The following is a 13,606-nucleotide window of genomic DNA, read 5'->3' as shown; positions in this document are numbered from 1 at the left end:
CAGGGAAGAGCGAAGCGGACGCGGCAGAACCCGGAAGGCCTGGGGCGGCGCGGGCAGGTTGCGAGGCCGCGGCTCCCCCTCAGGTGGGCGGCAGCAGGTAACCGGAGGCGGCCGGGGGGGCTGTACGCCAAAGCCGGGGGGCAGGTGGGACGGGAGAGGAGGGAGACGAGGAGGAAAGATGAGGAAAATGTGCTTGTTTAAAATCGAGGGAGCACGGGGGGATGGAGCTTCGTGGTTCACTTGCAGTTGTCTGGCGGCCTAGAACAGACGACGCTCCCTCCAGAGAAAACACTTCGTCGTCGCAAAAAAAAAAAAAAAAAAAAAAAAAGCGAGAGCACCGTTCTTTAGCTAAATAAGGTCTCTGAAATGAAGCGGTTTGCGGCACGGTGAGAAATCGCGGACCGTTAGGCTGCGCGTTTTTTTCCGCGCTCTTCCGAACGGTTCTTTGAAATGATTTTGTGGGCATCCCGCCTTCAAGAAACACCTTGAGCTAGAGAGAGCGCTCGCTGGCCTGAGCCGCGGCTGGCTGTGTTGCTCCCTGTGACCTCCCCAAAAGTCAGGGGTGTGGAGCAGGGGTTTTCCCGACTGCGGGTGAGAAAGTTGAGGTGAAAGTCTCCCGTTGCTGGAGTGAAAACCAGTGATTTTTTCAGTGCAGTAAGAAAGCACGGCATGCCCGCGGGAGGCAAGAGGCCTGGCCCACGAGCAGAGCCACGTTCACGTAGCAAACAACGAAGATCCAGGCACGAAAGTGGGCAGGGTGTTTTGGGGATGTGTTTGGGGCAATCAGAAGAGTCTTTGGGGAAGGAGCAGCTTGCTGGAGAACGCAATTCCAAGCCTTAGCGTCTCTCTGCTTTCATAGGATGGACCACGCGCAAGTGGAGTCCGATTCCTAGAGACATTAAGGCACCGAATTACTGTTAGGAATTTGTGGAGCTGAGGAGGCTTCTTAGGCATGTGCCAATTAAATCACATTAATACAAGTAAAGATGTTGAAGCCTTTTCTATAGAGGAGTGGGGTTTTTTTCTTCCCGGTTATAACCTAACTCATGAAGATGAATTGGCATTTCTGCACTGACACAATAATGTTTATAGCCACATGTTCTTTTCTGGGTGAATTTTTCTGTTAAATTTATGCCACTGAAAGTGGGATTTAAGAAGGACTGTGAGGAAAACATCACTCATCGGAGTGAGCACAAAAGGGTACAGTGAACTTCCCTCTGCAGACCCGGTTCAGCCTCGCCTGGGAAATTGCCCAGACTTCTAGCATGCAGGCAAAACTACTTTAAGCTACATAGTGGTGAAGTGGAAGGCTCTGATTTTCGTGGTCTTTCCCTCCTGCCTTGCTATGCCCGCCCCATCCCCTCACTATCACATTGTTCCCATCTGCTCAGTCCTTCCCTTTCCCTCCATTACAGTCCTCATTCCCAATCACCTCCCTCCCTGGGAAGGATATGTGCCATGTATCTGAGGCCCACCTTTTCCTTTTGGAGGGCCTCGGGTATGTTGCACAAGCTCCTTGTTTTCTACTTGTTTCCTCATTTCTCCGTCCACCCTGCCTTCACCCCCTCAGGTACAGGCAATAACTAAGGCAGCTTTGGGATTTCTGCTGTTTCCACTTGTTTACAGACAGTAGGGGAAGCACTCGTTAAACATAGCTTCTTTCTTTGTTTCCCAGCTGTAGATGGAGTCTGAAGATGCACGGGAGGCTAAGACCACCCAGATGGCACAAGCACCTGGTGGGAACGCAGAGTCCGCTAATGTCAAACAAGATTCCAAACAAGAAGTGGCAGCTTGTTCGCGGGTGTGGAGGATAGCCAGGCGCTGTAAAGAGTGGTTCTTCCACTTAAAATGTAAGATTTTTTTTTCTCTGGTGTTAGGTAAGACACCATCCTGCAGGAAGCCTGAAGTCTAGCTCCAAATCTAGTTCCAGGTCCCCTGGCTTGGACAAGATGAAACCTGGGAGTTTACTTCTAGGCAAAGCTGTAGTCACGAAAATTAAGATAACTGTTAACATTTGATCCAAGTGTGAACTGATCCTTTTGTGTGAAGATGGGCATTTTCCCATGTGGTAGTTTACCTATACAAAGTACTCTTGGATACAATGTAGCAGGTGAAGCCAAACCTCATTAGAGAATTTGTGCCTTTGCAACAGATGAGCTTGCACATCTGCATTGAAATTTGTGTGTGAAGGACAGCTTGTGACAAAGAGAAAATACATGTGATTCGAGACGGCAGCCATACTCTGAACCTCAACCTTTAATGTTTGAATTGCATGAGAACATTCTCCTGTTTTCCAAACCTGGATGTAGCTTGATTGGAGGTAGTGATGACCTTCGAGTGCTTGGCCTCCAGAGGTCAGTGCTAAGAGGTCTGCAAAACATAGAGATGAGAAACTTGGGACCGCAAGGCTTAAATTTGCTAATCTGCACATTGGTGGAAAACTTCAGGGTGTATACGGATCAAAAAAAATGAGCGTTAGGTGATAGTTGGCCATTTTATCGAGCTGTCCAGTTACATAAATGTCAGTTCAGGGAGCCTTGTTTGACTTCAGTAGTGCTTTATATTTACATACTTGGAGGTTAAATGAAAGACTGTCCTGCTGCTGTCTCAATATTGAAATACAGTCTGAGCTTAATTGCTCATGTATCCAAAACCGTTAATGATCTTCTTTTTCACAGGCCATTGGGTTTGCCTAGGTTTTGGAGTTATACTGCTGGTCATCATCTTTGGACTTGGTAAGCTTTTGGAACATTTTTGATTTGAGAAATGTTTTCTCTGACTACTGGGCTCCAGGATCACAGCAGTCAAGCACACCAAGATTAGTACTCTGTAGTGCCTGCAGTCAGAAAAGCTGGAACTTCCATCACTATTTCAGTTGTTCTGATGTCTGTATAAGGTTGAATAAATAACCTCCAGGCAGAATTTAGAAGTAGAGAGAACTGTCCCTACAGATAAAATCCAGATGATTTTGCGTTATTCCACGCCCCCCCCCCCCCCCCCCCCCCTCCTTACTACTCTTAAGAGTGTAGTTTCTTGCCTGGCCATGCATGTGGTGTATGCTTGTCTTGTCTGTGCTTATCACCAGTAACTTACCTGATTATACTAGCTAGTGCACTAAGTCAGCATCGCATCTCCAGGCATAGGCTCCAGGGCTGCTCATATATCTGGTCTTGAGGGCTCCTTTATTGTCACACGTGGAAGACAACTATGTGATACGGCTAGCTTATCTTTTTCACAGACAGTCTTTGGGGATCATTCTGCCTTTTGGTTTTTAAAAATCCATTTGTGTTACATGCTGTATTTTTAAGAAGAAGTCAGCCCTACCTCCCGCTGGCACAGTGGGGGCCCAGATGTGCTCCCACCGTCCCCCGCAGAACTCTCCTGTAGGAGAGTTCTGGTAATAGGATAGCTCAGGTAATACTGCAGGCTGTGCTTGCCAGCAGTATTACCTGAGCTGTCCGAGGCACTGGGTGCATGCGTGTCTCAGTGGAGCCTCCACAGCCCCATCAGCACAGGGAGCTCTTGAATCTCTACATTAAATACATCTTCGGTCTGCCCCCCGCAACAGCATGAGGAACAGTAGTGAGGTCCTCTGCATGTACGTGGAAATGAATGGAGGACGATAGTGACATCTGTCCCTGTTGATTTTCCTTTGCTTTGTTAGGCTTTTATTTAAATGGAATCAGTCACATTTTCTTGGAGGGGGTGAGGGCAGCGTTCACAGGTGACTTGCTAAGGGGTCTCCAATTATATATAGCAAACAGAGTAGCTGATTAGAAAGGAAAAGAGAGCAAGCGTGGCCACAGCAGGCTGCAGAGTCTGGGAGATCAATTCACTTTCCAGAAGCCCCTCTGCTCACATAATGGCCAGTTAGTTTCATTTCATTATTAGCCATCTCCAAGCTTAAGCAGTGGATAAATGCACTCTGGGTGCAGAAGGTCTGGATTTGATCCCAGGAAATACACTTTATACACTGTGTGAGCCTGCGTGTGTTACACAAGACACCTTGCTGCACAGAAAAGGTCACTGTAGCCATTCAGTAACAATCAGGGCAGATTATTTTTGTTTGGAAAATAGAAACCAAAGTAAATGCAAATTAATTCTCTTCATTGCAAGAAATTAAACTCAGCACTGAAACAAAACAAGCCAGTGAGTCCTGTCACCCCCACAGAGCTACTGTGACAGAAAGAAGGTGAAGAGAGGGCATCAAAACGTGCTGGGGAACAGCTCCAGTGAACCGTTCTCCAAACCGTTATGTCCAAATAATAATAATTTTTACCTCTTCATTAACGGACAAATTTCATTAGCATCATATCAACACCTAAATTACTTACCTTCACACAGATTTATCACTTAAAGGTCTGATACAAAGTCAAAGCAACTTGTCTTCATGAAATATCTCACCAGTTGTAGATATTCAAGTAACTTCATTACTTAAAATGTATTTGATCAATAAATTAACAGTATGAGGTTTTTTTACCCTATTACTGGATTTAAAATGCGTCGAGTATAAATCGTTGATTGTCAATGCCTCTAGTTCTCTAAAATTCAGGAGTGTTTTTCAAACCCTGCTTATTTTCTACTGATTGTAATAATTGGGCTGCAGCCCCCAACTCTCACATTTCTCAGCTGAAGATAGTGCCTGAAAGGCAGTGAAAGTTGGGACCCTTGCACTTCCTTTGGCTTCTCTTCTGGCATCTAGTGTGGCATTGGCTTTCCAAAAAATCTACATTTTAGGTTGAGTTATGCTGATAAATGCTAAGATTTTACCAGGTAGAAATGTTGTTCTCTCTTTTCCTTTCCAGTTGTAAAACGTGAGATATCTCACCATGGAAAATTTCTTCCTGAACAGTGCCCCAGTGAGTGGATAGGTTACAAAAATAAATGTTATTTCATCTCAGAGAAGGAAAAAACGTGGACATCTTGTCAGACCTTCTGCGCTAAGAATGAATCCTTGCTAGCCGTTTTTGAAAACAAGGAAGAAATGGTAATGGGAACAACCCCCCCCCCCCCCCCCCCAACAACGAAACAGAACACGACTTCTGTATCTCCCTCTTTCCTGGACAAAGCTTTCATTTTTTTTTTGCATGTAGTGCTTATCCTTTAAATCTTTGTAAAATAAGTAAGCTGTGTGAATTCAGGTAGTGGGAAGTACCATCTGCTTTGGTGCTCTGCTTTGGTGCCTGGATTTGACTTGAATGACTATGAAAAGGTCTTTGTTATGAATTAGTTTGCTTAGTTTTACTTTTCTGTCCTATGGACCTTCATCTTCGAAGGAGGTATCCAACATCCAGTACAGCCAAATAAATGGATGCTTTGGTTTCTGTAAGAAACCAAACATTTAAAACCATTTCTCAGCGTAGTGGAAATTATCCATCTTTACCTGCTTGCTATCTGATTTTAGCTATGCCTTAATGCCTCTTAGAGATGTATGCTTGTACCAGTGGTGGGAATATACCACTGCTGAAGCTGGTTTGGACATTTTCTCATGCTAGTAAGTTTGTTAAAATATTTTGATTTGCCTGTATTATGGTCCAGTTGTATTGAGTTGGTGAATGCTAGTGACTTCTCCCTGCTGCATGCTACTAAAACTGTAATATGCTCTTACAGATCTGCTGTCTTTTGAGTGTTGTCAATGAGAAACTAGTTTCATCAAAAAGTTAGTTTTTAGATAGATTGACATTTGAGCTTTCTCGTTACTGTTATTGTTGAATAGAGGTCAAAAGACTACTTTTCTGTTTGGCTGATACATATTAGTGGTGTAGCAGATATTGAGATGGAGGAAACCTCAGTGAAATTGGACAGATCAAGTCACATCTGAATTTGACTTGAGCTAAAAAATATTTTTACAGCCACAAGAATTTTAACAATGAGAAAGATGCAGGGCCTTGTTCTTACTTCATGTATGAGCCCCTTACTCAGTGTGGTCTCTCATTTTATCCCATCATCAGACCGCTTTCTTTGCCAATAATTCCAACCGTATTTGCCAGCTTGTCCCCTCTCCACGAGCCCCTTCTGCATTGCTGCCCTGTGACTGATGACCTCTTACCAAATTTGTAAACACCTCTCTTCCTTATGCATCTAAAAGCTTCACTTCTAATTCAATGCCTGTGATACTCAGACGATAATTGGCTAGACAGAAATTGGTGTTATTTAAATTACTGCCTAGAAACCTTATACCTACAAACTGTAAACACAACTTATGAAAGAAAAGCACAGGAACACTGACATTGGCTTACCGGGCCAGCTGAGTGCTCTGTGGCATGCGTTGTCTGGTCTCTAGCACGGGATAACATGAGCCACACCAGAAGAAGGTACACCAAAACCTGCAGAAATGGCATTGGGACCATACTGAGACAGTTTCTTCTGAACTGTATTGAATTGAAGTTGCTAGAGGAGAGTGGAGGAGTATAAGGGTGCACTCTCTCCATGTCCATTAGAGTCCATGATGACAGCTAATATTTATCTCATTTTTAAGTTTACTGAGTCTACTGATAGCTTGTCGCAGGGAATTCTGTAATACTAACCCATTGGAATTGCTGTTTCTGTTATCTTCCATCGTTCTTTGCTGTGTTTGGTACAGGTTGTTGCAAACTTCTGGAGCAGTGAACTGTCTTTTGCTCTTTTTATCTGTACATCCACAGATAAAAAACTATAAATTACTTAATAATTGGGAAGGGGAGGAGTTCCCATATGCCCACTTGAAATTCAGGAAACACCTGTATGTACCAGCCTATTTAGACCAAGCTGCATATGTAGAGATTGATAAACATATATAGACAGACACGACCAATACATGGTTTTGGGGTATTTTTGTGTGTAGTGAACAGTAATAATTTTCAAGGGTATAGAATTGAATAACTTCACTGAAGTTTATGATACTACAAGGGTCAGTTCAAAGTCAGAATTAGGCTCTTAACTCTCAGTGAAATGCTTATGAAAGTGTTATAGATGACAGTGATGAACTAGTCGTCAAAAGTCACAGGAGAAATTTGCTTCTTGTTGTGAGAGCTCATGTTGACAAAAAAAAAAAAAAGGATATGTGGTTTTTGTTTTTTTTTTTTTTTAGCATTCTTTAGCTAAGCATTTGAAAATAGATGACTCCTGGATTGGATTGCGCAAGAAAGGTGAAAGCTTCTACTGGGAAAATGGTATTGCCTTCAAGGTGGACTTGTAAGTTCCTTGTGATTGTCTAACTCATACTTAAGCGAATGTAGAATTAGGGTTTGCAGCACAATGTTGTTTCTATCAGGATTCTTTTTTTTCCTATGATTTATAACTATGACTTTGAAAATGAACTCTTGCAGTTATTACTGATCTAACTCCAATAGCATCAATGTAGAGAAGTCCCTGATTCAAGAAGGGGTTTTTGGTAGCTCAGCACATCGAGTTAATGTTATTGATCATCCCTATTTACCTTAATTTATACATATTTTTCAGTACATAGTATAGACATTTCAGTCTCTTTTTCAGATCTTCAGAATTTTTGGTTTTCAATGTGATCCTTTGTGCTTGTCTTCATGAAAAACACAATATCTAGCAAATATACATACAATTTTAGGGATGAAAGAGAATGAAATGACAGGTGCGAGGGAATAATCATCTTCAGATGGGTTAAGCAGCTTCATAAGAAAAATTGTGCCTGCTTTAGTGAGTTTGTCACAACCTGCAGACAAACCAGATTTTTCCCTCTATTTGTATTAGAAAATGTCTGGGCTACAAAGCTCTGCATCAGGCACATCAAACAGCAATTCCCCTTGTCTTGCTCTATGTCCTAGGCAGGATATATAATAAGCTGTCTTTTGTCTTTCCTTCTGTTATTGTATGATACCTGATATGGACCATTCATAGAAATGGAAGTTCATGCAACACTGCGTGAGCTAAACAGGCTTTTCAAATGTGATTTAGCACTCACCTTGCTTTTAGCAGCTGAAACTACCATATCACAGGGGACCAAAATCAACTGGAAACCACTTTAGCAGAAGTTTTGGTTTACAGCAGGCTAAAATATTTGACTCAGTAGTAGAAATTATTTAGTAATCACTATTTTCGTCCTGTATTTTTTCAGGTTCCAGATACAGAATCATTCTGAGTGTGCCTACTTGGATGCCTTCACTATATCTACATCAGCATGCTCTTTGCCCAGGCGCTGCATCTGTGTCAAACTTCCCTGAAGCTGGGACTTCAATCTTCATTTGATATGGGTGGTTAAAACACATCCATTGTACAGTCACTTCGGATTGTGCAGCCACACTGTGTCAGACCATCTGGAAGCCTAAATCTGAGAGAAGAGCATTTGTCTTGTCTTCCAAAATGTATTTCTAGATATTGTCTCCTAGGACAGAAGAGGAATGTGTTTAGTCCAGTTTACAGATAACCTACAATGGAGTCTACCAGTGTTGGCTGACAAAGCTGAAGGTTCAGTGGGATTCCTGCCAGTCTCTTCTGTGTTCTGCTGCTTCTCAGTATGTGACCTTGGGGATACACAGCAGCCAGGGACAACAGTCAGCCAGCACACCTACAGAAACAGTCCAGTGAGGCCTCTTCAGTTTCTCCAGAAATGCCTTGTGCTCTTTGCTGAACTTAGTACTGACTGGCTATTTCAGAACAACAATCTGCCCGTGTTCTGATCTCACCTTCAGCCCCCATTTGTCCCTCTTACCTCCTTTTGTTTCTGCCCTGACCTATTAATCTTATGATTTGCCATAAAACTTTTGTTCTTTTAAGTAAACAAATATACTCAATCTGTACCCTGGCCAATCTGCGGCCATCACTGTCATCAACAATTCCTATGGCCAGAGTGACAGGAAGTTCAGTACTTATCAAAGGAAGGGACTCACAAATGTCTTTCCTCCTCCACCTTTTTTTTCCCATGGGCTTTCATACTAATGGTTACCAGTTTTTTTTGTGCTAAGACTTGAGCTTGTTCAAAAAAGCGACAGGCACCCCCCACCTGAACACAGCATTAGTGACCAATTGCATTATCTGCACATCTAGTGCACAGCAATCTGAGGAAAAGGCCACGTTCAGATTTTTTTTGTACCCCCTGGCAGCAGTGTGTTGTCTATGCAAAAATCTCCTGCCACTCAAAGGAGAGTGTGGTGCTTACTGATCACAAAGTACAGGAAAAAAATGTTCTGAGCAGACAGCTGTGGCAGACTGGGACTTGGATAGCTGCCACTGTTTGCTGGTGCCCCTCTGCTGAAGCTTCCCAGGCATTGTCAGCACAAGCCCTCAGCTGCGCCATTCCTGGGGTGGGTGTGAGGGGTCCACATTAGCTTCTCACATTTGTTCTATGTTGCAGAAATCTCCAGCAGGCAGGTAGAGCAGATAGCTGGGGGCAGTAATTTCTGTTGCCTCAGCGAGATGTGCTGGAATTTCTGTTGGAGCCTTTAGCTGGCTGGTTACTGAAAGGACATCAGCAGAGGGTTGTGTGTTTCACTACCACTTGGATCATACCTGCTAATGATGATAGAGTCATGGAATCATAGAATCATTTAGGTTGGAAAAGACCCTTAAAATCATGAAGTCCAACCGTAAATGATGTAGCAGCCTGGTAAGAAATCCCTGTAAAATGACTAATATATATGTGGTGCTAAAGGTGGCAGGCTGTGTCACTGAATTACTTCTTGAGATGCTGTATGTAGGAACACTAGTCCTGAATCAGGTCTCACTGATGCCAGCTTCACACCCAAGTGCTTCCACAGTCAGTTGCACTAAGGTTATCCCTGCTTTACAGGGGTGCAACTGAAGTCAGAACTTATGCTCTGCATTTCAAAAGCTGTGCAGGTCGTTACGTCCTTTATAATTTTTTTTGATACAAACAGGCTGCTAAAAGGAATGTAATGATCTCAAGAACTTGCAATATGGAAGGCTCCCTTACTGACTTCCTGGGAAGGCACTGTCTGCAAGAGGAGGAGGAGGAGGAGGAGGAGGTGTAACGCAGTTTGGGGCTCTTAGCTGCTGTAACTTGCATGTTTCTTCTGGGATTCTGAGAAAGAAATCTTCAATAAACTGCACTGGATACAACTACAGATTTTGGGTTGTGTTTGTCTAGGCTGAAGTAAGCTATTTTCTGGTACTGAAGGCCTTCCTCATGTTGGCACTTTTCAGGGATCATTTTTATTAAAGGTTCGACTTGAGATCAGCAGCTTTCAGGCAGCACAAACAACTGGTATGCCAGTCAGTGATACTTGCACACAGACACTCTTCTTCAGCTCGTTGCTTCTGAAATTAGTGTTCAGGATCAGGTGCTGAGGATAGATAATACACGTACACAGACAACTGCCAAGGGAGGGAATTATCCAAGAGCAACTGATAAAGCAGCAGTGACACACTCACACAAGCCTGTGTTAAATAAACAAGCATTGCAATAACTGATTCAAACATTTCTAAACAGAAATGGGAAGGTGTGAATGTATAGTCATGCGTGATTCCTTGAAGTCCAGCAGAATTGTCATTTTTTCTCATAGGTTCATTCCTAAGCTGCATAAGAACTTGTTAAACAGAACCCTTCCTTCCTGCAAATATCCCAGTTTCAGCTATTTTCCAGCCATGCATGGTAAACTTAAAAATAGGAGACACTTAAGAGACATATCAGTCTCAAAGCCAGTAGTCTTTAGTCTCCGAATAATGTCTATTCAGAGGTCGTTGGACATCAAGGTCCTTATTTTTTTGCCCACATTTGAATTTTGCCTCTCCAAAATTATAGATGCTCTTCTATTTGGGGAAAGGAGAATCTCTCCAACCTGCGTGCATTCTGCAGCGTCTTTAAGTAGCAGGTACGGAACCACATTGTCATTAGAAAGAGTAGTACTGCAGTGGGAGTATATGAATCCAGAGTGATTGAAAGAAATTCTACTTCCGCCACTTACAGATAGATGAACAGAGAGCACGATCCACTGCAAAATCACTGGCACGTCCCAAAGACCAATTTTTGCAGGTTACAGAGGCTCACTGAATTGAGTTTGTTTCTATCAGAATCAAAGCTGATGTGCTGCTGAAGACCAGTTTCAAGGAAACAAATGGCTCTGTCCCCAGAAGGAGGGCATTTTCACCATGTGAATTATAAATTCTCATTATCAAATGAAAGTAAAGGCACTTACAGAAAAGTGTCAATACTGGACTGGGGAAGGAAACACAGGGAGAGGACTACTTGAGCATCCAACGTTCTTAAGTTGTATTTTATTCCTGTGTTCTGAAGCCTGTATATTCTATATCCTACCTTATAATCTGTATCATATCTGTATTTTAAATTTCTGTGGTCTGCCTTATCAGAACCTCAGGACCAGCAAGTGTAAAGGCAGAAAAGTGGACTTCTTCTGGAAAGTAGGAAGTGATGGTTTATATTTTGGGGATGAGAGATTAGCAATGAGAGTGGTGGCAAGAGGGAAGGAAAAGCATAGTTTACACAGTATGGTCCAACCAACAGGTCAGAAGTAGCCTGTAGGAGCAGCTACTTTCTCCTTGAAGAAGACAAAGAACAACTATTAGATATCTTCTTCCATGTCTGGGTAAAAGAAGCGGTGGGAACAGAGGTAGTGGCCATATGACTATAACCTTGACATTCAGCCATAGGCTGGTTCGAAGGACATTTAGTAGGGAAAACAGAACAGACATGAGGCAAAAAGTAATGAATGGTGAGGTTTCATTTTATCTGGATGTTGAGATGGCTGGGAAGCTGATGAAATACAGTTGTCTTGATTTTCTTGTGGCATTAGATGGCCTTGATTTTTCTTGTGTTAATAAAAGGAAAAATGACATCTCAGTCATTTTCTCATAATCTGCTCCCCTCGTGAGTCCCATTATGGCCAAGGAGGCTGAAGCCTTGAAGGTGAATGTCCCGTACAATCCATGTGCATATATATGGAGGTGAGGCTGACCTGAAAACAGATGGTCTTCATCAGTGAGACCTAAGTGATGTACACAGGCACCTCCGTGAAGCCGTCAGTGCTACCCTGTCGCTCAGTGGGCTCTGAAGTGTGAGGAGCAGCCGGGACACCCTGAATGTTGGCAAAGGAGTCAGCAGGAGGCAAGAGTTAGGAAACACAGAGGAATGGGAACAGAGTGGGACGTACTATGGCACATAGCAATGGCTTTTGCACTGGTAGAGGGTAAGGAGCTGCCCTGCCTAGCCACCAAAAATTTGAGAGGAAAATTCACCCCAGGTATTTTAGTATGGGATACTTGGTCCTCGGAGGGTCTGGCTTCTCATTACTGCTTATAGGGGAAGCCTAGACATAAAACTTAGACTACATGCCTGCTTTTCTGGCACTTGTAATGTTAAGTGAGATAAACATAACTCTATTTGATGACCTCCCACTTTCTGAAAAACCGTCCTGTCTCACTGATAGCAACCACTACGTTTAGTTTATCTGGCAACAGCTTATGTCACATGCAATAGTCCTGTTTCTGCTAGCACTAACTGAAAACTCTCTAGATTGTGTGGTTAGAGGGATCCCGCTGGACCTAGAGGTTTTAGGGTTCAGAAACCGCAGTGACTGTAGCATGCAGCAATGCTGCACACAACTTCTGAGGTTTGTTGTTCTTACACCTGAATGGGGTGAACATCACAGCCCCCCCGGCAAGGCGGGTCAGCCAGGACTCACAGCCCCCATCACTCAGAGAGGGGAAATAGAGGGGGTGAAGTAGAAACGGTCTGATGTGCGGCACCACAGCAGCCAGGCCGTCTCATTGCTATACACGATGATGTGGCAGCTGCTGGGGCAGGGCTCTGACAAAAGCAGCTGCAGGAGTTTTTCCCCCTGTGTCGGGGCTGAGGGCTATTTACACCCACAGACACCTTCCTTCTTTCCTTCCCTTGTTGACCCCAATACCCCTGGGGGCATCCCTGGAGTCCCCTGACAAGGGCACACGTCCCAGTACCCCTGACGGTCCCCTGGGGGGGGGGTGCAGCATAACATTTAGTGCAGGAGCAAGCAGCCATGCGAGAATTATGCCTGGGTTCTGATTCTCCAACTTTCTATCCCCTTTGTGGGGATTCCTGCTGTAACAAAGAGAGCACCAGCTGGAAATAAATTGTGGGTTAAAGAACTTGTGCTGACTGTGACATGGTAGGTGCTGCAGATGGAAAGCATAGAGAGGAGATGGGTGATTGATTTATCAAGACCGTAGACATTTCTAACCCCGACTCCCAAGGCTTCGCCTCCGACTTTGTTCCAATGCATCTGCCAGCCAGCCCTGATGCAGCTGGAGGTGGATGTGACAGGCGGTGCTCACCTCAGCCCTGGCAAGGAGAGGATGGAAACTGCCCGTATGTAGACACTACCTCCGCTTCCTGCAGCAGCCATTTTCGTATTACTCGGAGAGTTAAAGGTTGCTGAAACCACAGTGGTATTTGCTGGTAGCTCAAATCAGATCGTCTAAAAGCCTCCTCAGACACTATTTGCACGTTTTTCTTAAAATCATTCACCAGTAAGAGCAAGGCTACTAAATCCAGACCTATTTCCCAGGATGAAACAGCTTTACATTCCTTAGGAAACGTAACACATTAGTCCAGGCTGCATTGGAGAGGGCAAAATTAAGAAGGAAACTGCAGAAGCAATCCGAAGGCAGAGTAAGGGGCTTTATGGAAAAGGGTGTCAGC

At 43.8% G+C, this 13,606-nt stretch overlaps 1 protein-coding gene across 2 annotated transcripts; it reads left to right on the top strand.

The window, feature by feature from the left end:
• LOC126047760 (C-type lectin domain family 2 member L-like) lies at positions 1-10,060 on the top strand. Of its 2 annotated transcripts, none has more exons than XM_049821841.1 (6): positions 1-83; positions 1,676-1,850; positions 2,679-2,735; positions 4,806-4,987; positions 7,070-7,173; positions 8,069-10,060. In XM_049821841.1, the coding sequence occupies exons 2-6, from the start codon at positions 1,682-1,684 to the stop codon at positions 8,172-8,174; spliced, it is 618 nt and encodes a 205-aa protein (XP_049677798.1). In that variant the 5' UTR covers positions 1-83; positions 1,676-1,681; the 3' UTR covers positions 8,175-10,060. The 2 variants fall into 2 exon arrangements, with proteins under 2 accessions (XP_049677798.1, XP_049677796.1); XM_049821839.1 differs by having other exon boundaries at positions 19-97; positions 8,069-10,059.
• The last annotated feature ends 3,546 nt before the right edge of the window (positions 10,061-13,606 follow it).

This window comes from Accipiter gentilis, chromosome 18, assembly GCF_929443795.1.
Source record: "Accipiter gentilis chromosome 18, bAccGen1.1, whole genome shotgun sequence".
Taxonomy (NCBI): domain Eukaryota; kingdom Metazoa; phylum Chordata; class Aves; order Accipitriformes; family Accipitridae; genus Astur; species Astur gentilis.
Note: the sequence above shows the minus strand (reverse complement) of the source record. Positions and strands in the feature narration are given on the sequence as shown.